The 25,144-nt window shown below is 37.2% G+C and overlaps 6 protein-coding genes across 6 annotated transcripts; 2 read left to right on the forward strand and 4 right to left on the reverse strand.

The window, feature by feature from the left end:
- Positions 888–5,347, reverse strand: LOC104751104 (phenylalanine--tRNA ligase beta subunit, cytoplasmic). Its single transcript, XM_010472980.2, has 19 exons — positions 5,163–5,347; positions 5,012–5,067; positions 4,816–4,913; positions 4,575–4,704; positions 4,375–4,490; positions 4,187–4,253; positions 3,941–3,982; positions 3,652–3,693; positions 3,338–3,414; positions 3,060–3,186; positions 2,818–2,985; positions 2,372–2,500; positions 2,183–2,284; positions 1,930–2,061; positions 1,760–1,834; positions 1,567–1,674; positions 1,367–1,462; positions 1,179–1,262; positions 888–1,085 (listed from the first exon to the last, which is right to left on the reverse strand). The coding sequence occupies exons 1-19, from the start codon at positions 5,218–5,220 to the stop codon at positions 1,017–1,019; spliced, it is 1,776 nt and encodes a 591-aa protein (XP_010471282.1). The 5' UTR covers positions 5,221–5,347; the 3' UTR covers positions 888–1,016.
- LOC104751105 (exportin-T) lies at positions 5,588–11,032 on the reverse strand. The gene is made up of 15 exons (XM_010472981.2): positions 8,936–11,032; positions 8,721–8,810; positions 8,517–8,606; positions 8,315–8,419; positions 8,133–8,192; positions 7,899–7,961; positions 7,687–7,782; positions 7,302–7,460; positions 6,986–7,159; positions 6,825–6,890; positions 6,641–6,739; positions 6,358–6,504; positions 6,109–6,269; positions 5,955–6,009; positions 5,588–5,857 (listed from the first exon to the last, which is right to left on the reverse strand). The coding sequence occupies exons 1-13, from the start codon at positions 10,649–10,651 to the stop codon at positions 6,180–6,182; spliced, it is 2,955 nt and encodes a 984-aa protein (XP_010471283.1). The 5' UTR covers positions 10,652–11,032; the 3' UTR covers positions 5,588–5,857; positions 5,955–6,009; positions 6,109–6,179.
- Positions 15,349–16,250, reverse strand: LOC104753802. Its single transcript, XM_010475999.2, has 2 exons — positions 15,830–16,250; positions 15,349–15,773 (listed from the first exon to the last, which is right to left on the reverse strand). The coding sequence occupies exons 1-2, from the start codon at positions 16,248–16,250 to the stop codon at positions 15,349–15,351; spliced, it is 846 nt and encodes a 281-aa protein (XP_010474301.2).
- Positions 18,365–21,343, forward strand: LOC104751106 (AP2-like ethylene-responsive transcription factor AIL1). The gene is made up of 9 exons (XM_010472982.2): positions 18,365–18,589; positions 18,679–19,246; positions 19,399–19,481; positions 19,927–19,935; positions 20,096–20,184; positions 20,405–20,478; positions 20,600–20,650; positions 20,756–20,832; positions 20,918–21,343. Exons 1-9 carry the CDS (start codon positions 18,445–18,447, stop codon positions 21,097–21,099), a joined length of 1,278 nt encoding a protein of 425 aa, XP_010471284.1. The 5' UTR covers positions 18,365–18,444; the 3' UTR covers positions 21,100–21,343.
- On the forward strand, positions 22,841–24,117 carry LOC104751110. Its single transcript, XM_010472985.2, has 2 exons — positions 22,841–23,528; positions 24,030–24,117. The coding sequence occupies exon 1, from the start codon at positions 23,068–23,070 to the stop codon at positions 23,467–23,469; it is 402 nt and encodes a 133-aa protein (XP_010471287.1). The 5' UTR covers positions 22,841–23,067; the 3' UTR covers positions 23,470–23,528; positions 24,030–24,117.
- On the reverse strand, positions 23,989–24,947 carry LOC104751109 (germin-like protein subfamily 3 member 1). The gene has a single exon (XM_010472984.2). The coding sequence runs from the start codon at positions 24,797–24,799 to the stop codon at positions 24,170–24,172; it is 630 nt and encodes a 209-aa protein (XP_010471286.1). The 5' UTR covers positions 24,800–24,947; the 3' UTR covers positions 23,989–24,169.

Here is a 25,144-nt window from a genome sequence, read left to right on the forward strand (position 1 = left end):
AACGAGATCAATGCATTCAATTCAATCTAACCGGCTAGTGACTAAAGAAAGTAAAAAAAGAAAATTGGAATGAATGAAAATATTCAAATATATCTTCAAAGTGTGAAACATATTAGAAGGAAGTAACGGTGAAATATTGAATTTGAATGTAAAATACTTTTGACTTTTAGTTTCCTTTTCTTACCATACGAAGACAAATGTGTGATTGAAAAAGATTAAGCAACGAAAAAGAGAGAAATGTAATCATGATTTCAGGTGTTTCAATATATATACAAGAATTTTGGATCCCAAATACTTGAGTATATTTGAAAAAAAGATTTACATATAATATTGAGAATTGAGGTGTTGTTTTGTTTTGCGGCAGCCGCGGAGTGTGGCATCATCAGAGGTTGCTTTTGACCTTGGTCCATTTCATATCGATACATATTTTATTAGAGCAAAGACGATCACGTGTATTATGTACTTTTCTTAAATTGTATATATGAACACTTGAATCGAAAGAATTTAACTCGTTAAGTCCCTTAAAAATAAACACGTCAAGTCCCGTTCTGTTATACGTATGTAAATATTACGTATCTACATACACATACACATACACATACACATACACAATAGTGCCAAAATAATCTTCATTACGTCTCGTAGACATTTTCAACGCCACCTATAAGATCAAACTACTTGACGTTTATAAAGATTAGGGGAAATAATAATCTACATTAGACTGTATTTTCTTAAATTAGAAGAGTAGACCACTTTTTTTAGGTTTTAGATTCTTTTTCTTTAGTTTCTAAGAATCTAGATTAGTCAGCTTTAAATTTTTGGCCATATATTATTGATTCCTTCTTAACATCACTTTTTAAAAACACGTTTCTTTCAAAATCATATGATAATCGAGAAAAAGTTGGGAATATAAAAATTGATTATAACAAATGGGGTCAAAAACAACTGAGTAGTTAAATGTTTGTAAATCACAGAGACAACAAGAACCAGATGAGAACACTTGGTTGGTTTCTTTTCTATAAGAGGGCTTCGACGTCTATCTCCACGAAAGAGCATGGATCAGGGATGTCAAAGTTGTTCAAAACCTGAACGAAACAAAATAAAAGACAGAAAACAATTGTAAACAAATAATTAATGCAAGTTTTTGGATTTTAACAAGCATACACATATGGGTGTACCTGTGGATGCACTATCCCGAAGTTGCCAATTTGTTTCCCTCGGACAACGATGCTAGCTTGCCTGCCCGGTAGAAACTCAGGCTCCTGTTACAGAACGCAATAGAGAGAGAGACAGAGAGATTAGGATCTTGAGCGAGTCGATTATGAGAAAGCATTAGATGCTTGTGGATGGAATGGAGAGAGCTTACTTGAGAGAGCTTTATATAGTATCCCGTATTGTCATTGACCGGTACAAATGGGATTGCCATCACTTCCATGATTCTATCGACGAGGCCATGGATAAGCTGAATCAAGAATCGTACCGAGAAATCATATCAATTGATTAAGTTGTGAACATATATGTTAATATATTGAAGATACCATATGGCTAACAAAAGGAAATCCATACCTCAAATCCAGAAGTGGCACCACAATGTAGTGCAGCAAGATGGCGTCGATTGGATGCACCAACGTCTTTGCTCTCATCCAACATGGCCACATCACTGATTTCATAAATCTTTTTGAACCAAAAGAAACAACTTCTGTCATCAAAGCAACATTCAAATCTCATATCTAGCTAATCAGTCACCAGAGATGTTTACCTTAATTGGTTTAGGGTGGTCTTTGTTTGAGCCAACAGTTTTCAATATTCCGGGCATGAGAGTCCTCCTCATGGCCTATCACCACATATAATGAAACAATTTTCCTCAATTAGCACAGCACTAGCATTAAAGAAGTTTATAAAGAGATGACCATAGGACTCAAGACGAACCTCAAAGTCAGCAGACCGCGGGTTCTCAATTATTACTGCTGAGTTATCATCCTCTCTATTTAGCATCGCAAAGTTTTCCTTGCGCGAACATAGTAGCCACGTTACCACCTCAGTGTACACATTCATGGCAATCTAAAATTCAAAATACATAGATATCCTTCGTGAGAAAGAGAAAAAAATGCTTAAAAGTTAACTTCACGTGAAACACAGATCACTATGAGCTGATGCAAAAACAAAATGGAGGTGCTAATACCTCTATTCTGAGAAGATCGGTGAGCTCATTCAAAGGCAGCGGTTTTATCGAAGCAGGGGATCTTGTTGGAAGGTTATTGAAACCATAGGCGATGGCAACATCCTGGTGAAATATAAGTAAAGTAATTAGTTATATAGAGAATCATCACAACGGCAGCAACACAAAAAGGTTCGGATTGTCAAAATATACCTCCATAACATCACAAGGGTGGAGAACGTCACTCCTGCTGGGGGGTACATGTACTTTTATGGCACATTGGTTATCACTAGACTTGGCTGGCTCAGCATGTAGTTGCATTTGGGTCAGCAGACTTGTAACCTGAAAGATACGAAGTCCATTTCACAGAAAAGATGATTACAATCATTGCAGAGTAGAATTTAGGGACCTGAGACAGTAGGAAAATACACAGCAGACATGGGAAACAGATCACAGAAATTTTCAGGCTATGAGAAGTAAGAATTTGCTTTGTATTCTGCAGTAAACCCAAATGATGCATACAGATTTAAATGGACACTAGCTACAGGTAGAAGGATAAATCCGTATACAAATGCTAAGGTTTCTAACATAACCATCTCAAGAAAGGAAATGAGATTGGTTCATTTATAACAACTTGACAGCAGAAATGTATTTATTACCTGTTCCACCTCCAAAGAGACTCCAATTGAGTCTGTAATATAAGAGAGAGAAACTTCCATATCATAGACAGCTAAATCCGGATAGATGTATGACTTCCCGTCATCATATGTAACTTCAACAGGCTCAATCTCAAATTTTCTCTCACAATACTCTGAAAAAGTTGTAACCTGGAACATGTTGAATGATTAGTAGATATTGATTTTCAGCTGAGCGCAGTAGTTCTGATCTGTTTGTAACATACCATTGTATTCAGAACAGTCTTGGCTTTCGTCAAATCAGTTGCTGTGCATTCAATGAAGACATTCTTTGTCTGCAGGGTAATTGCAGAATGTGCGCCATTGATAATAGGTGGCAACGACAGCACAGTTCTGCAAAAGTGAACTTTTATTATGTTTCACTACATAATTCATTTAGGATATGAAAATTACAGTGATTGGTCAAGAAAGTAATTATTATAGATTGACAGACATCTTACTTCATCAATGTTAAATTTAATAGGTACTAGGAAAAACCAAATACCTTTTGCTGTCGTATAATACAGGGAAGACGGGTGAATTCTCGATTATGTGTAGAAATTTTTTTAGCTTCATATCTGACTGCAAACAAAAGTAAAGACAATCAATCACACAATAAGGATACATTGCAGAGGAAATCCTTCGGAGAGCCTACGTAGTTATTCAGTATGTAAACACTTGTTTAAACTCATAATACATGTCCACCAAGTATCAGTTCAGGGATATTTTTCGTCAATTGTTTGCTTCAAAGAAATAAGAATTTCACAAAAGCAATAAATGTCCCAACATAATGACCAGAGTAAGAGTTTAACTATTTACCTTGTAAAATTCCATTAGTTCGTCAGCCCTGAAGCTCTTTGTCTGCGACCACGAAATTAGGATTAGGTACATATATGAAACCATCCTGAACTAAATTTTCACTATGTAATTGCGAGATATTGTACCAAAAATGAAGAATGACTAAATGTTTCAACCAATAAAATAAAAAAACCATATCATTATAACAGAGGAGAAAGAATGATTAAAGAATTTGACCAAGAAACACCAGGCAGAATTTTAATCAGAGATACTAGTTGAAGGTGATGAACCCATAAGGATATTGACTTACTTGCTTTAAAGGTACAAAATTTATATCCGTTGGCGGCAGAGCCTGAAAGATAGTAAAGACCAGTGTCAATGGCTCACAGAAAAAGCTCAACTAACAGAATGTGTTCACATAAATTGAAAGGAACAGACTGTCTGAAAGTTTGATGATGAGAAGTACACCAAATTAGATCAGATACACAAAATGTTCATGTAGAGAAACAGTAGAGAGATAAAAACAAGAGTAGGAAAGATGATAACACATAATTACCTCGTATGTGAATGGGCCTTGCAATGTATCAAGGTCGTGAGTTCCAATTGCAACCAGGGATCTTCGCCTGAAATATGTAGATAAGATAAATGAACATCACACCATTTGAAGAAAATGGAACCTTAGAAACCGCTGGAAGCCAATAACTGCAATGATGCAACAAAAACCAAATTGATCCTGTGAATTACCGGCAAATATTCTGATGCAGCTTATCCTGAAGATCAATGAAGCTGTTGTAGCGAGCCTCGTCAAAGGAAACACCTCTCAAAACAGCACATACAACAAATGGACGAATCGTCGATGTCTACAACAGGTGGAAAAAATAACTATAGATTCAGAAACTTTTCAATCATCAAGGAAACAAATCAGGAAGGTAATGGTTGTGAACCTCAGGTTTAACATTCATCTGAAGCATCTTGTCTTTTCTAATGTCAGCAAGGATATACGTAGGTATCTCCTGTTTCTTGTTAAAAACGCGAAGAGCTTGCGCAAGCCCTTCGAGGCAAAGCAAATCATATCTACATATATAGATATAAGATACAAAAATACCAAAAAAAATCATCAATTCCCTAATTTATCTCATCTTCAACAACAACATAAATAGCTAGAGGAGGAGTCGTAATTGAAACCTGTTGGCAGGGATTTCAATCTTGTAGATGATTTCTTCATCTTCATCAGCTTCTTCTTCGATGTGTTTTTCTTTCCTTATAATTGCCTTCTCAGTAGTCTACTCATCGATTAAGATTAACGAAAAAAAAACTTAATTAGGATTCAAAATCAGAGCCATAAATATGTTCAGTTCTACCAAGTCAGTCATTCACTCACCACATCATCAAGCTCGATACCGAAACGGAAACACAGATCCTCGAACTCTTCCTGAGCTATCAAATTCAAAAAAAAAAAGGTAAGAAGACGAGGAATCAGAGAGGAAGAGAAGCAGAATTGAAAGTAGAAGAGAGAAATTGAATGAAATTACTGTAGGATTCTCCAAGGGCAGCGAAGAGACGGTCTCTGCCAATACTGATGGTCGGCATTCTCCGATTTTTTCGACAACTGCGACGAGTTCTCCCGACTGTGTGTGTGTGCAGCAGATTTGGGGGGCTAGGGTTTCTCACTTGAGCGTTTTTTTTTTTTTGGTGCAAAAGGCTAAGCCAAAGTAGGAGACGACCACTTTTCACTTTTATATTAAACATAAATCTCTTGATTTTTCATTTTTTATCCGGCAATTTTTTCCCTTTTTATTTAATTAATATTAAATTCATTAATTTAACCAGACTAGTTTGAAACTAAAAACGAGTGGAGCTTTGTAAAAAAAAAAGACTAAAATGATTTCATAATTAATTAAATAAATAAAATAAATTAGAGATAACAAAACCTTCAGCCAAAATTTTGGTGTCTCTGTCTAAGTATATATATCCCTCTCATAGTTTTTCTAAGTATTTTTCAATGGACAAAAAAAAAGAAAACAATGGAATGCAGAAGAAAGTTATATAACATTCATCTTCAAAACTTGGAGATAAGACTGGCTCCTTTTTTTTTTTTATAGACACAAATCTCACAACAAAGGCGCAAAATGAAAATAAACAGCAAATCTGCATTGGAAGGGCCTTGGGTAAAACACTACTACTTGGGAGATTGAATCAAGAACATGATTACTGGTAAGGATTACATCTGCAGATTTAAAACAACAAATCATCAACCCAAGACAACAACAACAACAACAACAGTATAAAATAATAGGACCTGATCTAGAATGGTGAAAACAAACCTTTGTTGCCCTCTCAAGTAGACATTTGGCAAATACTATTTACATCTGGAGAAACCTACAAAGAGATAAGCACACATTATATTAAAACACATTGCTTCAATCTTTAGTCTATAAAGACAAGGAAGAGATTTTTTTATTTTTTATTTGGTAAAACCTTTAGAGCTCGCAGCAAACTTGACCTGAGAGACCTTTCTCTCTATAAAACTAGGCTCTGTATTTCGAATGCTATCTGAAAACATGACCCCCGTTTTGTTGAACCCGGAGATTTTCTATAAGGGACTGGTAGAATGACTTGAGGCCCCGGATATCATTACCCTGCAAGGAGAAACTATGTTTAAGCACACGACGAGAGAAATTTCATCTACCTTACGGTAGTATGAGCGACTAAAAAAACTTATCAAACCTGCAACTTTTGGCAATACTGCTCCGCCAAATCTTGTGGAATATGTGCTTCTGGAAAACTTTTGGACATCAGATACATGAGAAACGCATTACCAAACTTTTCATACATCACTTTCTGAGCCGTGATGATTTCCCCAAACAAGGCGTGCTGTTTCAATAAATACAGATGCATAGGGAACAATGAAAATTCGGTCAGTTTTGGAAATAAATCTCTAGTTTATACAACAACTGCAACTAACAGAAAACTTCAAAAAGGAAAGAGAAATTAGGTTTCTTATGCTTACAGTAGTTGCATCAGTGAAATCGAAGGATTTATTTAGTACACTGTACAAACAGCAGTTTGTTGCAAAAGTTTCGATCATGAAATTCTGAAAACCTGGAACCTGAAAGCAAATAATCCTAGATCATGACATTTGTGGTTCTTCCATAAAGAAATGAAAGTTTATAAATGTTATTTAGCAGGCATACCTTCTCCTCGCTATATGGTTTGGCGCACCAATCTTTAATAAGCTTGATAAATATCTGTACGCAAGCCTATATTTATGGCAAATAATAAAAAGAAGAGGGTAATAAGTAAGCGATAAAGATCATCATAAGTATATGTAACAGAAGGGAAAGTGTTCACAAACCTTACGTACTGTAATATCCTTGTGATTACAGGAAGAGGTCAAAAGCAGCTGCATCATACGGTCTAGGTAAGCCCCACTTTTGGGCGTAAGAAATACAGAAGAAAGATCGTGTGTGGCTATCACATGAAGAAATGTATACAGCGTCCTTTGAAGCTCTATCCGTTCTCTAATTTCCTACAAGGACAATAGGGTATATATATATGACTGGATATAAAGGATGCTACGATATCAAGAATTCTCAAGTTGCAATTGCACAATATCCAGGAAATCATGTGCGGAGATAGAGCTAAAAAGAAAACCAAACAAAATATGGTACCTCATTAGCAGCCTCAGCCTCATTAACATTTCCTGGGATTACATCGAAAATCCTATCAGCAACCACGGGATATACTTCTTCCAGTATTTCACGGAGAGCGCTGTTGAACTTGCAGATAAGCTGATTGAGTAATACCAGGAGACCAACCGTTTCCTTAGGCTGCAACAACATACATACACAGTATGAATTTTTGTTGATGAAGTTGTAAATTAGTGTGCCCAACGCAGCATCATTACACAAAACAAAGTATCTTGATCAGTAGATATTGTTCTCAGAGAAGCAGTGAATCGTAGGATTTCAAATAAATATCAATTTGAGGAAATGAAAGCAGTTGAGCATTGAATTATCAATTCTGTAAGGTGAGCTTTGAAATTTTTCGTTATACCTCACTGTCAGCAAGTAGCTGTTCCAAAGCCTTGGGAAGATACGGGAACACAGAGGATCCAAGGGTATCAACCATACGGTGTATGAATGATGTGACCTGCAGAGAAGAGGAAAAGCTATTCACTGACCTGTGATCAATAACTTAATAGAAAGGAATATGGAACACTACTGATTACAATATGTCTACTTATTAACATACAGCTAAACTCATACCTTACTCCGTAAAGGCTTGACCTTTGGAAATGCAATTAGAACCCTTAGAAGCACATCTAGTGTCTACATTATGGAGAAGATTACCAATTGTTAGAAAAGACAGCAGTTTCAACTAGGACAGTGACTTAAATACAGTCGACAGTTGGAAGTTGCATTAAGTACAAAAACATTAAAAGACAGGTTGCAAAGCAAAACATGACTAATAAGAGGAAAAACAACTATTTTTATACAAACCTGCTTAAACATGAGACCAACTCTAGGACGACTCCCAGTAACAAGACGTTCACTGAAGCCCTGAATTTTAAGCAAAAGTGTAAGAACAAGCACAGAAATGGCAAAATTTTAGGTACCTAGTAACAAATCTCACATACAGAAAGATGTCTTTTTGGAGAATCTAGAATAAACGGAGCACAAACCTTGCTGAGAGCATTAATTGCCACAATAGCAAACTGGATATTTGCAATTTTCACAGGAAAGTCTTCTGAATTTGCAACTTTCGCCTGCTGAACTCCTGCCTCAATCTGGTACAATCACATCATATGAAAAGAGAGTGAGTATACCTGACAATGAATGATGCCAAAAAGTTTCAGGAAACAAGAGAATGGTAGAAACAGAAACCTGTTGACAAAGAGGGGTAAGCAGTAAAGACAGATACTCTGACTGCTTTCCAGCTGGGACATCCTCCAACCCTATGATTAAGCCAATAGCCTACAGAAAACCACATTAGGAGTTAGAGATTATATTTTCCTGTGCTGAAACAAGTTTCTTTTCCAAGTCAGAAGTACATATATGAAAACAGAAGCATCAAGGGGCAGTCATAACCTCAAAAATGTGACTACCATCTTCAGTTCCAGAAAGTTCTCTTGATGCATAGTTCATGGTCGTCAACTGGGACAACGTATCTTGAAGGTTCTGATTTTTCAAAAAACGATGTGATTAGACAAAAAAAAGTAAAGAAACAAATACATCTGATTTACAGGATTGGGTAACTGTCTTAGATCAAAGAAGCTGTCGACAAGAGAAAACCAAATCCATACCTGCAGGATCTCGTCAATGAATGGTACAAGCTTTGATTTTAACAATTTCACGACTCTCATGAACAAGTAACATGCTCTACGGCTCACATAAACATTCTGGTGATGCAGACCCCTTTCGTCAAGAAAAGCACCAAGAACATTGGGAATGTACTGGGAATTTTCTTGAATAAACTTCAAGTACCTTGTTATATTTTCCAAGTATACTAGTGCAACAAGTCTATGAGAATGACCAGGGAACTGTGTGGTCAAGATCATTGGAATTAGTTCACTCAAACACCCAGATCCTGTTTTCATGGCCTCCTCGGTCATAGACTCTCCGAATGAATACAAAAGCGAAAGAGCAGCTTCCACTTCTTCGACATTTCTCTCAGATGTGGATTCAACAGCATTTGCTAGTGAGTTGCGAATGAAATGCTGAGTCAGTTCGGGAGCAACACGGCCCACTGTACGTAATAAGACAAAGAGGTCTTTTCTAAACTCGGACATTCTATCTTCCTCTTCCAATCCAACTTTATCCAGTGAATTAAGGTCATTACGATACATAGGATCATAGCATATCTGAATTCTTATCACTTCAAGTATCTGAGTGATGTGGAGCAGCTGCTTCTCGTTTAATGCAGGGAGGCCTTTGAGAGTGGAAACATAACCTAGGAGAAACTGGACGATGCTAAAAGTAGAATCCACCTTACAGTTCTGCATAACACGAAAAACTGATGGCAGAACTTCGTTCAGCAAGTCCATGGAGACTGCCTTGGTTTCCTCTGAGTTCAACCGCTTATGGCATTCTAGAACCTCAACAGCATAGCCAGTAAGCAAAGCAGATACTTTTGCTACCAATTCCGACTCAGCATCTCCGGATACTAAACCAAGAACACGACTTATTTGAAGGGTCTGCAAAAGGGTCAGTTTTGACTGCGGATCCATCCGCTTAGAAACCATGGCTAAGACGCACCCAGCTGCTGCACCGCGGACTTGATCAGGCAATCCATCAGACAGAATCAATTCAAACAGTAACGGAACAAATGCATCATTTGCAACCAATCCAATGTCAATCCAAGAGACAAATCTTCTCATGCAATCTAACACAGTGGCAGAAAGATCAGGATCGGAATTCCTGTACAACGATACAATGTCATACCATGCTCTAGCAATCTGAGGGACACATTGTTGCCTCATTGCATCCTTGACTCGAGCAGCCACGGAAATCTCTTCTGGTGTCCGGGGGTAATCCAAGCTAATCAACTCATCATCCAAGGCATTCAAAACCCGACAAAACATATCGATCACAACAGCTCCTTTGCTCAGGTGACCCATAAAATCAACAAACACCGAAGACCAAATCAAAGGGTACTCAAAATATATCAAAGTAGCCAAAACCTGTGCAAGCTTGTTCTTTACAAATGGTGGCCCTTCGACAACTCTAACAGCATTCTCATTATCAATAACCTCCAGACAGGCCATTGAAAACACTGATTTCCTGACATAACTCTGCTCATCCAAGCTCAAGGATCCATATTTAACACTCAAAACATCCTGCAGCGCTTGCAGGCACCAGAACTGAACTTGGACAACGTTACAAAACCATAACTTCTCAATACATATACTACAAATAGATGGAGTTTCTTTGATTTGCCGACAGTACTCAACCGCCTGAGACTTCAACGCCGAGTCACCAGATTCAAAGCTAAATATAATTGCCTTTTCAAGGTCATCCATTGTGTTAAACAACCCCCTAAAACCGAGATTCAAAATCCAGTCCTGCTTATTTTGTATAGAAGTCAAACAATGGCTCGGATTAGTATCGTCAGCTAGCTCTCAGCCTTCACCGTCCTCTTCCCGTATTAGAGATTTTGATAACGAAGAAGAAGAAGAAAAAAACGAAACTTTTTTAGTGGGTTTCGCTTGAGGGCTTACCAGAAGTAAGGATCTCGGCGATTATGCGATAAAAAAAAAAAGGATCGATTTTTGGAAGTGAGCTGTTGAGTAGAAAAGGGGAATTTGAAACCCTAGTTTTGAGTTTCTCTTCGAATTCAAGGTTTTTTTTAGTAAATATAAATATTTTTTTGTTTCTGATGAGAAAAGCTTGTGGAGATTTTTTATATATATATATATGAAGAAATTTGTGAGACTTGGAAAGAAGACGGATCGTAGGGTTTTTTTATACACACTTGATTTAATTATTATTTGGCCTGCTAAAAAAAATTATTAGAGTAATACAGTACTGTAAATAAATGAGGGAGATCTTAGGAAATAAGTTATTTTTCATTGCCAGCATTTATAATTTCAAAGTTTTAAACCGACTGTAACATGAATATATAACCCCAAATAAATTCAAGAAATCGGGTCCATGCGCTTTTGCATTGTCTCAACTCTCAAGTGTGAACCATATCGATTGCCTACGATATGACATGGTACCTCATAATTTTTACTATACAGTTTACAACATTTACTACAATATAACTTCAATATTACATGCTACCATTAGTAGAAACAAGTATATTGCTCTCTAATTTTTTTTTGATGTAGACAATTATATACATGTTCTAGCTAAATTATACTACTCATGTAACAAACTCAAAAAGCAAGCTCTTGCAAAATTAGGGACGACTAACATTTACAAATTCTTCTTAAGCTCACAGCTATAATATAAAACATTTTATAAGGTTCATTCTTCAATAAAATCACCTAAAACACTGAGAATGTAATGTCCAAGGATAATACTATTGATTCACAATGAGAAGATATATATACAGAAGGACTAGAGTATTAGAAAGAAGTTATTAAGAATATATAATTTACATAATTAGAGATTCTAATGAAATCATAGCCCACTGATTACTCTTTAATACACCCCCTCAAGATGGAGGGGCTTTGCGAAACTCCAATCTTGGAAGAGAGAGTAGTGAATTGCTGTCGAGATAGGGGCTTGGTCAACGCATCAGCTAGCTGATCTTTTGTGGAGACATGAACAACCCTTAATGCACTTGTTTGAACTTGTTGTTGAATATAATGGTAATCCAAAGCGATGTGCTTGCGAGAGTGAAAAACTGGATTCGCACATAAGTATGTTGCACCGACATCGTCACAATAGATAGTTGGAGTTGCATGAAGGTGAATACCAAGTTAAGTAAGTAAGGAGCAAATCCAAATTATTTCGGAGGAAGCATTGACAACCGCTTTGTACTCTGCTTTAGTAGATGATCTTGCAACACCACGTTGTTTCTTTGAAGACCAAGAGATGGGATTATATCCCAAATAGACAACATAAGCGTTTGTAGACACAAGATCATCGGAGTCACCACCCCAGTCTGCATCTGAATATGCATGTAGATTGGTTGAATTTTGACGTCATAGTGTGATACCATGGGAGGAAGTACCATTTAAGTAGTGCAGGACCCTCTTTACCGCTTTCCAATGCTTATCGGTATGATTATGCATATATTGGGACAACCGATTGACTGAGTAGGAGATATCAGGACGAGTAAAAGCTAAATGTTGAAGACTACCGACAACACTACAAAACTCAGCGGGATCAGAGAGCTTAGTACCCGCATGAAGAGATAACTTCGGTGTAGTTGCCATCGGTGTGTTGACAGGTTTCGACAACAACATGTTTGTTTTAGTCAGAAGATCCGAAATGTACTTCTTTTGTGTCAAATGTTACCCCGTTTCATCACGACATGCTTCAATGCCCAAAAAGTAGGATAAGTCTTCATGATCTTTAACTGAAAAATCTTGTGGCCAAGCTGTCGAGTGTTTGACGAAGTAGAGGTTTGTCATTTCCAGTGACTACGATGTCATCAACATACACTAGCATGTACACAATAGAACTGCCACGGCGAAGAATGAAAAGAGATGTATCAGCCACCGAATTTACAAACCCCACAGCAAGCAAATAATTCTTTAACTCCATGTACCAAGCCCGCGATGCTTGTTTAAGACCGTAGATTGCTTTCTTCAGGCGACACACATAATCTGGGCGATCCACATCAACGAACCCTGGTGATTGAGACATGTAGACCTCATCAGTTAGAGCGCCCTGAAGAAAGGCATTGTTGACATCTAACTGTCTTATTGGCCAGTCTCGAGCAACAACCACACTTAGTACTACTCTGATTGTGGTTGAATTGACAACAAGACTAAAAGTTTCATCATAATCAATACATGAACGTTGATTGTACCCCTTAGCCACCAGACGAGCCTTGTATCGACTTATGGAACCATCGGAGTTATAATTCGTGGTAAAAACCCAACGACAACCCACAATTGTGATTGGATGTGTAGGCTTCGGAACCAATTCCCAAGTCTAATTATGGAGCTGAGCATTTATCTCCTCCGTCACAGCTTGTCGCCACCGCTTATCCTAGAAAGCCTGATGTGCAGTGCTAGGTGTAGAGAAAGCAAGACGGGCAGCAAAAGAATATTTTTGGTTGGGTTTAGTGATACCCTTCTTAGCGCGTGTAGCCATGTGATGTCGATTGACCGGTGGAGGCAGTGGCGGATGAGCCTGTAATGGCTGTGGTGGAACCAGAGCCGGAGGTACAACCAGAGGAGATGAAGAGCGAGGCGATGGGACCAGGAAAGGCGAGGATGACGACGACGGAGACGGAGTTGGCTGTGGCGACGAAGCCGGTGATAGAGACGACGCTGGTGACATGGATGATGTCGGATGTGGCGATGAATTTCACGATGGCGAGTCACCACGAGAGGGAGAAGAAACAGGTTTGGTTGTATTGTTTGGTGAATTTGGATGTGTGGATGGAATTTGGACTCGGGTATCGGTTGTTTTGGGATCAATTTGGGTTGTTTGGTTATGGAGGTTATTATGGTGGATCAGAATAGTGTTTGGGTTAATAGTCTGGACCGTGGGTTGCAGCCCATTTTGAGGTGGAATAGTGGGCTCAGACAAAAAAGGAGAAGAAGTGGAGGACGAGGAGGGTTGTGAGCGTACCTGTAATACCGCGGAGTCCGTCAACGTCGGTGAGTAAAGGATCTGACCTGGGAGTGAAGAGAACACAAAAGCTTGTAGAGGAGTGACCAGTGACGGAGAGAAGCTCGATGTCGACAATGGTGGTGTCGGATATTATGTCGCGGCAAACAGAAACGCTTTTTCGAGAAATTGAACATGTCTCGATACATACACCCGACCACTGACCTTGTCCAAGCAGAGATAGCCACTCTGAGAAGAAGAGTATCCCAAGAACACACATGATTTGGATCGAGCATCTAGTTTATGGGCAGCATATGGCCGTAGCCAAGGGAAACAAGCACAGACGAATACTTGTAGCTTGTCATAATTTGGAACCGCATTGAAGAGCTTCTGATACGGTGATTGATGAGACAAAAATGGAGTGAGAAGCCGATTAGTGAGATAAATTGCAGTAGAAAACGCATAAGGCCAGTACGTCGTGGGAATCGATGCATGAGACAGCAACGCAAGACCTGTCTCCACAACATGTTGATGCTTGCGTTCAGACAAACCGTCGTGTTCCGGTGTTTGCGGAGGAGTCGTGTAGTGAGAAATGCCCATTGTAGCAAGATAGTTGTGAAGTGCAAGATACTCTCCACCATTATCCGAGTATAGAGTCTTGATTGGTAAGCCAAAATATTTTTCCACAAGTGCTTTGAAGGTAACAAAGGTGTCTTTCACATCAGATTTTCGGTTTAGGGGGTATAACCAGGTGTTGCAAGTGTAGTGATCGACAAAAATAATATAATATTTATAGTTTGTTGTTGAGATGATAGGAGAGGTCCATACATTAGAAAAGAGATATTGAAGTGGTTGTGTAGATGTAATGGTGGACTTAGCAAAAGGTAGCTTGTGTGTTTTATTAAGCAAACAATCTGAGCAAGACAATGACTATGAAGATGAAGTGGAAAGTGGTAAAGAAAATTTGGTAACAATAGTGTTTAAAATAGCAGAGAATGGATGACCAAGACGAGCATGCCAAAAAGCAAGAGTTGTTTTCGAAGTGGGAGATGCATATAGAGCAGTAAAGAATGCTCATTGGCCACTCATACAAGCCATCCTTAGTCCTGCCTTCGAGAAACAGGCCCCCCGTGAGTAGATCCTCCACCTGAAAGGAAGCAGGAAAGAATGTGACTGATACATTGTTAGAATTGCAAAGGTGGTAAATTGATACAAGATTTTTGTGAATGTTTGGGACACATAAAACATGATGTAAATCAAGAGAACCTGTTGGGGAAGAGAGGGTAGCTAAACCCGTATGTGTGATTTGCAAACCTGAGCCATCACCAATGATAACAGCATCATCACCGGAGTAGGGCTTATGTAGAGACAGATTACGCAAATCAGAAGTGATATGATGCGTAGCACCACTGTCTAGCATCCAATCATCATGATTGGAGAAGGACCCAACCGCCAGATTGGCTCGTGGCTGCCATGGAGTCTTTTACTGAGAATCGGAGACAGAGGGGTGATTCTGGAGCTGGGGACAGCGGCGAGCAGAGTGACCCTGAACGTTGCAAAATTGACATTTACCGAGGTAAGGACGAAACGGACGGTTGTCACAACGATGATTAGAGTGTTGAGAAAAAGAAGTCTGTGATCCGGTGTTGCTCGAGCGAGATTTGTTGTAGTGACCGCCACGATTGTTGTTGTTGTTGTTGGTATTGTTGCGATGAGTAGCCACGTTTGCGGTGACAGGGAGCAAAGTGACAACAACCTTTGATAGAAGCTTTGCCTCCCGATTGAGCAGTCTCTCATGAACATAAGCGATGGTGGGAGATGTATCTCGACCCTCAACTTGATCAATAATGGGACGATATTCTTCAGGAAGACCCTCAAGAATCAGCTCAATTTGGTCGTCATGGTCCACTGGTTTTCCAAGATTATCCAAAATATCAAACCGTGTAGTAAGCCCCTGAAGATACTCGTCAATCGTACGATTCCTTTGGTCCATGCCTTCAACTGATCATAGATCTGTTGAACATGGCCACGATTGGGTTTGCCGTATGTGTCAGCAATAGTGTTCCAAATCTCGCATGAGGTGGTGGTGAGAGAGAGGATTGGTTGCACTACAAGAGATATAGAGCCCAAAAGAGCACTATAAATCAGTTTATCCTGACGTTTCCAGTTGACATAGTCTGGATTTTCAGAAACGACACCTTCAGTGGTGACAGTGGCGGAAGGGATCTTACCGGAGCCATCAAGGTAATCGGCAAGATCATACCCATCCACGAGAGCGTGAACTTGAAGCTTCCACATGAGATAATTAAGTGGAGAGAGTTTGGTGACATTGGTCATGTTTATGTGAAGCAGTGTTTGGTTATTGATGGTGATGGTATCGGTCATTGTGGGAGAGGAGGCTGAAGACATAAGTACAACAGCGTAAAGAGAGAAGAAGGAAAAAGGAAAATCAAGGGAAAAAAAAAAATAGGTTCTAAACCTGCTCTGATACCATAAGAATGTAATGTAGAAGGATAATATTATTCATTCACAATGAAAAGATATTATACAGATTATACAGAAGGACTAGGGTATTAGAGATAAGTTATTGAGAATATACAGTTTACATAATTAGAGATTCTAATGAAATCATATCCTACTGATTACTCCTTAATAAACACTTTATGGTAGATCATATTGATGACCCATCGCCGACGTATAGTTTTTTTTTCCTAGTTGAATCATGATTTATGGTCTACAAAAGCAATAGTTCATGTGAAGACCTTCATTTTGAACCTTTAAAAGAAAAATTTCCAATAGTTTTTTGAGAAAATTGGAGTTTTAGTACATTTTAAAAATTTAATTAGAGAATTAGTATATTCACTATTTTAAAATTGGCAAAATACACACTTTCACTATTTACTACTATTTAATTTACTTCTTAATCCTCTACTAATCATTTTATTTACAAGTGTGCCATTAAAATTAAATATATGTATATATTTTATTAAATTATCCCTTGAATCTAATAAATAAAATACTATTCAATATATTTTTTTTCTAAATTTTTTACATATACAAAAAATCTATGTTTTTTCTTTCTATTTTGATATATATTTTGTGTGATGATTATATTTGGTAATGTAAAATATTTTTTATAAATTTTGTATCCGTACAACTTATTAAGTATACATATGTCTGTACACTTTGTATTTGTACACATTATAATGTAGACAAATATCAAGTATACAAGTGAATAATAATACACAAGTTTAACAGTTCATTTAATGTACTTATATATATGTTAGTATACATGTTTTTATCCGTACAACTCATATATAATATGTTTAATATAAATGAAATAAAAATATTTATATATGTGTAATAATTCTGTACACTAAAAATTACAGTTACCCTTTTGTAATTTCATAATACTACACTATACTCCACTTTTTTATCTATCTCACATCTCTTCTATTACACAAACAGTATATATTCTTCCAATTATAAATAGTAAATGTACTACCATTCCAATTAAGTTTTGAAAAATGTACTATTTTGCTAACAAACCCTATTTTTTTCTGACAAAAGTGAACCCTTCCACATTCTCAACTGACAAAAACCCTCTAAAAATATATATTTGTTTAGCCTTTTTGGGTCTATCGAGTAAAATTTATACGACTTCGTGTGAATTTGGTAAAAATCATCAACAACTCAAGCGTAAATATCTACCTCGAATGCAGAAATTGTCCAAATTCTCGCACCTTTGCGCTTGCTAATTAAGAAATATGAGCAATGTAGCATTTTGTCCTTGGCTTAAAGATTATATGTCGCTATCTTACTACGTTCGAATAGCACTGACGAAGGAAGTTTGAAATTTAATACTAATTTTTTTTTGGTTTCAAGAGATTAGTGTTTGTCTTTTGGAAGCTTTTATGATCACTTTGAATTATAAAAAAAAAAAATGTGTCTCGGCACTATACAAACATAAATGAATACATCATTCCCGACAATCTCGGCAAGTGCAGTATTCAAATAAACTGATTGATTCAAGTAATATCTAAAACTCAAAACCCTTTTTTACTTCGTTTATGTTGTGAAAAAATCACTTGTTTACTCCCAAAAAAGTACCGATTTTTTAATTAACTTTGTAATTGAACTTATTCTGTAGAAAAAAAAAGAAGAGAATAAAACCTTATAATGCATAAATTAAAAATCTTATATACTATGTGCCATGTGTATCCGTATATGGTATACATCGAAAAGATCTGAGTGAAAGAGGGCACAATACTCCATAGAAGTCAGATGCAAGTGCCCAAAAAAGAAGGTGTAATAAGAGAGAGTAACTTCCTCTTCTTTTCCTTTCATGCTACGACAAAACTTCACCGCCACCTGTTTTGTCTTTAGTCTATATATAATTGCTAATTTCGCATTTTCCACTTTTATTCATTATAATTTGTTTGCCTACAGCTATATATCAATGTTCTAGACTTTGAAAAAACAATATATATTCACATGTATAATAATAACACTACAAATCATATAAAACACGAAACCCTAAATAGTGTGGTAGAGAGAGAGAAAGAGAGAGAGAGAAGAGATGAGCAAATGGTTGGGGTTTTCTGTGACACCTCATTTGAGAACTTGCGATAGAGAAGAAGAAGAAAAAGACGAAGAAGAACTTAGGCACAACGGTTCGGATGGGTCTCTCTTCTTCGCCGATCCTCTCACACATCATCCTTGTGGTATTACTTATACATAAAATATATATCATATATGCTGTTTGTTGGCTTGGCCACTGTTGACGATATTCTTTTTTTCTATTTTTGTGTAGTGGGGAGATATGATATTAACCTTGATCACCATCATCATCATGACGTGGAAGTTCCAAACTCTCATCAAACCGAGTATCCTATGAACCATAACCAAACCAATATCAATTGCACCCACGGATTATACCCACCCGGTTACCTTCTCCACGAACAAACCGTAGTTACACCACGATACCCGAACCTAATCCCTGATTATGGAGCTTTTGAGAGGGTTGGTTCGGTCTCGGATTTCAAATCTTGGTCAAGGCAAGGCACTCCAACATTTCCACTCTCGAGTACTTACGTTACTGAAGAGGGTGGTACGAGCAATACTATTAGTCAGTTGAGTAACGAAGAGACTGGTTACTATAACACCAATGGCTCGATGCTATCATTGGCTTTGAGCCATGGCGCTTGTTCTGATTTGATCAACGAATCAAATTTATTGTCTGTGCCGGTGGAAGAACCGGTTAAGGTAGATGAGAAGCGAAAGAGATTGGATGGTAAATCTCAGGTGGTGAAAGAATCAGTTCCTCGGAAATCGGTTAATAGTTTAGGACAAAGAACTTCGCAGTATCGTGGAGTTACAAGGTACGTACGTTACGTTATTAAATAAGGATGCCTCAAACTTACACGTAATAAAAATGTGAATGCTAGCTACAATTATGTATACATGTCAGTTTATTTTGTAGTTAAAGTAAGTGTGTCGACACATATATAAACATATATTTGCGTGTATGCAGGCATAGATGGACAGGGAGGTATGAAGCTCACTTATGGGATAATAGCTGTAAGAAAGAGGGACAGACAAGAAAAGGAAGACAAGGTTTTCAAAAACAAAAACAAATATAAATTCGTACATTTTCCGATTCAAATATGCTATATATCATCAATAATTTTACTAACATTTTTTTTTTTTTTTTTTTTTTTCANTACATCTTCTCTTTGCTTCTAAATGACTAGCCAAATTCTCTGTCTTGGGACAGTTATATTTGGTGATAGCAAATATGAGATTTACAATGTTTCAAGCATTTTGGTAGCATTTTGGTACAAAGCTTCAATAATTATCATCAGCATTTAACAGTTTATGCTTTACAGATTAATTTATACTTTTACAAGCGATGAATTAAGGATCAAGTTGGTTGCCAGAAAAAAAAAACTGTGGATCAAAGTGGGCCAAAGTTTGACCATTTTGATATGTAGGATAACTTGTTTTTTTTTTTTTTTTTTTTTTTTTTGCAATTTCCATTTCCCTTCTTGATCAATCACAGTGTATCTTGGTAAGTCATAAACATAATTTTTCACAACCTATTCTGCATTGGATCCATTTGTCGCATTCGTGTTGCCCTAGTTATGGTCTGGAGTAAATAAGCCTTTAAGAAAAATAAAAATAAATATACTGTATATAATAACTTAATGAAATACTATAAAATGTAACAGGAGGGTATGATGAGGAGGAGAAAGCAGCGAGGGCTTATGATTTAGCGGCTCTGAAGTATTGGGGTCCTACCACTCACTTAAATTTCTCTGTGAGTTTGATCTGGTCCCTAGCTCCTCCACTTCTAACTCCTTCATTATTTTATATATGTTCACACTCATGCAACATACCAGAATTACGAAAACCCCATTTGTAATTTACTTATTTGGATCTTGAATGTAATTGATTTACGATTTTATTGACTTATTTGATGGAATCATTTACAGTTGGTTTGTAACTAATATCAGTGTTTTCGATGCTCTTTTATCCAGTTGAGTAATTACGAAAAGGAGATCGAGGAACTCGATAACATGAATAGGCAAGAATTTGTTGCCATGTTGAGGAGGTAACTATTACTCAACCTAAATATCACTCTCTTTGCAATATTTGATATATATAGGCTTTCTATATATATACATAGTTACATACTTATAACCAAAGCTTTGTTATGAAATTCCCATATATAGGAACAGTAGTGGGTTTTCGAGGGGAGCTTCCGTTTACAGAGGAGTTACAAGGTTTGATTTGGACATACCTTGTAAAAAAACTAATTATGAACAATTGAGCATGTACATGGAATTAGAGGATATTTATGATCGTGGATGTATATATAATGCATGCAGGCATCATCAACATGGAAGATGGCAAGCTAGAATCGGAAGAGTTGCTGGAAACAAGGACTTGTACCTTGGCACATTTAGTATGAAACCACTTCTATAAATGATTGAATAACATTATACATTGTTGTTATTAATTATTAAACTTATTTCGCAACTTTGATGAAGGCACGCAAGAAGAAGCAGCGGAGGCGTATGATATCGCGGCAATAAAATTCAGAGGCTTAAACGCTGTAACCAATGTCGATATAAACAGATATGCCGTGAAGAGGATATGTTCAGCAAGCTCTGCGATTGCCAATAGCGACCAGGCCAAAGGTTCTCCCTCCGGACAAGAACGACCACCATGAAATTTCTCGCCGGAGAGACTTTTCCCTCGGTTGGTTTGATGAGTCTTTTTAATATATCATTATGGTTTAATAAACGTTACAAAGTTAGGCCTATATATATATACAACATTTTTAACAAATTAGGTTATCATCATCAGAATCCAGGATTACTATTTATGATATCCTTTGATAGAAATGTTATTAGTTTCGGCATGAATTGAAAATGAAATTTTTTGATTTTATTTGATATAGAATCAATTGAACTTTTTTTTTCTTTTTCAAAATCAGTTGAACAGTTAATGCATCTACTATTTATACTCCATAACAAAAGTGTTAACTATGATAGTATTTATTAACTTGACAAAGTCAAGGAGAGCCCATTAATTCCTCAATTTATGTGCCTTCTTCTGAGTTCTGTCGTGGTCGTACTTAAAGAAATAGCGTTACAAAGTGAAACTTAACTTAAATTTATAGTCGAATCCGTCCAAGCCTTTGATTATGATTTATGAACACATATCAAGCTAGTTAATTATAGTAAGCAGCGTAGGTGATATATTAAGGGTTCGGACTTTTTTTTTTTTTACAGTCGTATCTGAATTCTTGCTTACATAAATATTGATTGCTGAATGTAACTTATAATCGATAGAGTCCGTCCAAACCTCCGTATTACTATATTTGGTGGAATACATGTTACAGAAATGCGTGAATGTTCCATCCCATGCATATATTTATGTGTGTTATATTGTGCACTTATGATCATAGTAAGAACTAAGAAATACTACATATTTTACTAGTAATTAAGAAAAATGCTAAATTAGATTCCAAAAAAGAAAATCCAAATTTCTCATATATGCGACGCAATTTGGCCACATGCACACATTATTCAAGTAGCACTATAGCTAGCTACTAATTGGTTTATATATATGTCCGCATGTGTGTGTTAGTACAGTGTATGCAAATTGCTTTAAATATCTTGTTGATGACGAATTTGTTGTGTATAGCTTTATTAAAATCGGCTCCATACCTAGCTCACAGTCACAGATAAATGATTTCATCAGAATCCACTTTACGTGTGTCTCTTCCCTCCCTCCCTCCCCCGCACATTTCCCTCAATTATTACTGTAAAGTTTAACAATATATGTCCGGAAGCTTGTGGTCGAGTGGTAGGGAGCGGAACTGGAACGCTACAATGTTTCAGGTTCGATTCCCTTGTTGCGCGAACACTTCCATGGATATGGACCTATCTAACGGCCCATTTAAATATCCGGAGAGAGAATCTATTTGTGGGCTGCACCTCCCCTCAGAGATTAGTTTCGGGGCCCTCCATAACAGATTTACTCTGAATTAAAAAAAAAAAAAGTTTAACAATATATTTGTTTTGTAACTCTCCCATCAATAACCTTTAAAAGTTCATTCATATATATATATATATAGTTGAAAACTTATTACAAAGTAATTAATAAAAAAAAAGTAATAAAAAACGTTTGAATTCAACTGTTTTATTAGTATTTTAATCATATATGAATATATGATTGCAGATGAGATTATTATACAATCACATTTGCATAGTGCAAACACTATATATAGAGTGTGACCACCATGATGAACACATTTTTAATTAATGTTTTATTTTGGAACGGATCCAAATAATAATATCACATCTGAAATCATATACTGTACGATGGGCCTTATTTGATAAGATAATATTAAAAGAAGAGATCCAAAACGGCCCACCGGATCTATAAAATAAATACTAGTAGTTTTATCAAAAACTTCCATCCTCGTTCCATCTTTTTGTCTAATTTAAAACGTAAAAACACACACCAGGAACGATCGATCCTCTACGTTACACGTTCTTCAGATTCACACTTCTCTTCTTCTCAGATGGATTCAGATTACGCAGCTATTCAAATCGAGAAACCCTGATTTCATGATTCTGAGATTTTTTGAAACTCTCAATCCTAATTTCGATTCTGCGAAATTTACACAATGGAACCGCCATTACAAAGTTTGAGACTTTTTCTATTCTGTTTCTTCGTCTTCTTCTCCATCTCTGCTTCTTCTATTTTAGTTGACTCAAAACCACAAGATTCTTCCATCACTACACCTCTAACACCGCCTCCTCCAGTAAGGGCCTTCGAGAGTAGTAACAAGCAGGCGAATCACGAGAAGCATCACCACAGAAGAAAAAAATGGCGAGAGAGAAGGAAGTCAAGGAACCATCATCATCATCGGAAGAAGAAGAAGAAGAAGCAGAAGGTGAACACGGGAAAGACGGTGGGGCTTTTCTTCGCCGGTGTAGCTGCAGCTTTGCAAGTAGTTGTTGCTGCTTTCTTGCTTTTCAAAAGAAGTCAGCTTCTCCGCAAGATCAATGATTTACAACAACACTAAATGAGATTCGAAATCTCATTTAGTCATTTTTTGAAACAGAGCATTGCTTGCGGTTGGGAGTTAAGTCATCTCAATTTTGGTCCTTTTTTTATTGTAGTTGTTCTGCTTTTAATCTGGAACCAGTCGTTTCAATGGAGATTTGGATGACCTGTGTTTATCAAAATTTCTTAGATTTGGTGATACATTTTTGAAAGAAACTGTCAGAGAGATAACAAGGATTGTCAAATGTGTTCTTAATTAATTCCCAGCTCCAGCTGTAGATCTAAGTTAGCAATTTAGCATACACACATGATGTCTCCTTTTTGTATGGTTTTAATGGGTTAATGTCAACCATATCATATAGAATCATTGCAGAGGACCGATCTAAACCTGGGACCACTGAACCCATGTGAGAGTCTGGTCCTTAAAGTTAGCATTCTTTTGTTTCTTTCTCTATATTGGAAGGTTCACTCAAGTCAATCAGTGGTTAAGTTTAGCTAATGATATGATATACGGTATGAATGATGACCAACTCAGGAACTTGAATGAAAAACTCACATACAGTGTAATAATCTTGACAGGTTTTGAAGAATTACAAGGAACACAAAACAGAGATGACAAGAATCCATCAACGATAAAAAGAAGAAGAAGAAGAAGAAGAAGAAAGAGGTGTTTGTTGTTGTTTTAGTCAAGGGGAGTCCCAAGTCTTTTATTTTATTTTTTAACCAGTTCCTCCAAGAACACCCTTTAGCTTCTTGACTGTAGTTGCGTCAAGGAAAGTAGTACCCACGATGAGGTCAGTGGGAAGATTGTTAGCAAAGAGTGCGGAATTAAGAATCTGGAGACCCGGATTAGCGCTGCTGAATGTGACAAAGGCTGCAGCTTTGGCTTTTCCTTGATTGATTTGGAAATGAAGTAAGCCCTGTGGGAAAACCATGACCTGTCCTGGTTTGAGCGTCTGCACGTAGACAGCGTTTGCAGAGGAGATAAACCCAGCAGTGATGTAGCCGTCAAGGACGAAGAGAACCTCAGAGGCACCAGGGTGAGTGTGCATTGGGATCACACCTTTAGGAGCTAGGTCCAGTCTAGCTGTAGAGAGGCCTAGACCATTCAGACCTGGGAACTGGCCAACGAAACCGGGCGTGACAGCAGCACTGATGATGTTTGTAGTGTTTCCAGGAGTGCCTAAGCCTGAGAAGACAAAGTCACTAGCTTTGACATGCATGGGACGAATGCAAGGGTAACCTGCTGGGGTCTCAGCACGTTTCAGGTTTGCGACACAGAAGTCTTGAACAGAGGCATTGGATAGAGCAAAGAGAAGAGATAAGAGGAAGATAATGCGCATCATCATTTTGAATGACTGGTTTAGGAATAACTCTCTTCTTCTTTTTTTCTCTACTCTTCTGACTTCTCTCCTCTGTGTTTATATAGAGAGGTTGGTGGATAAATTGTGTGGTGAACATTCGAAAGAAAGTGTCAAATGTGTTCTAAACTTAATTCCCAGCTCCCGCTGTAGATCTAAGTTAGCAATTTAGCATACACACATGTTGTCTCCTTTTTGTATGCTTCTAATGGGTTAATAATGTCAACCATATCATATAGAATCATTGCAGAGGACCGATCTAAACTTGTGGAGTTGGGACCACTGAGCCCATGTGAGAGTCTGGTCCTTAAAGTTAGCATTCTTTTGTTTCTT

The sequence above is a fragment of the Camelina sativa genome, chromosome 16 (genome assembly GCF_000633955.1).
Source record: "Camelina sativa cultivar DH55 chromosome 16, Cs, whole genome shotgun sequence".
NCBI lineage: Eukaryota > Viridiplantae > Streptophyta > Magnoliopsida > Brassicales > Brassicaceae > Camelina > Camelina sativa.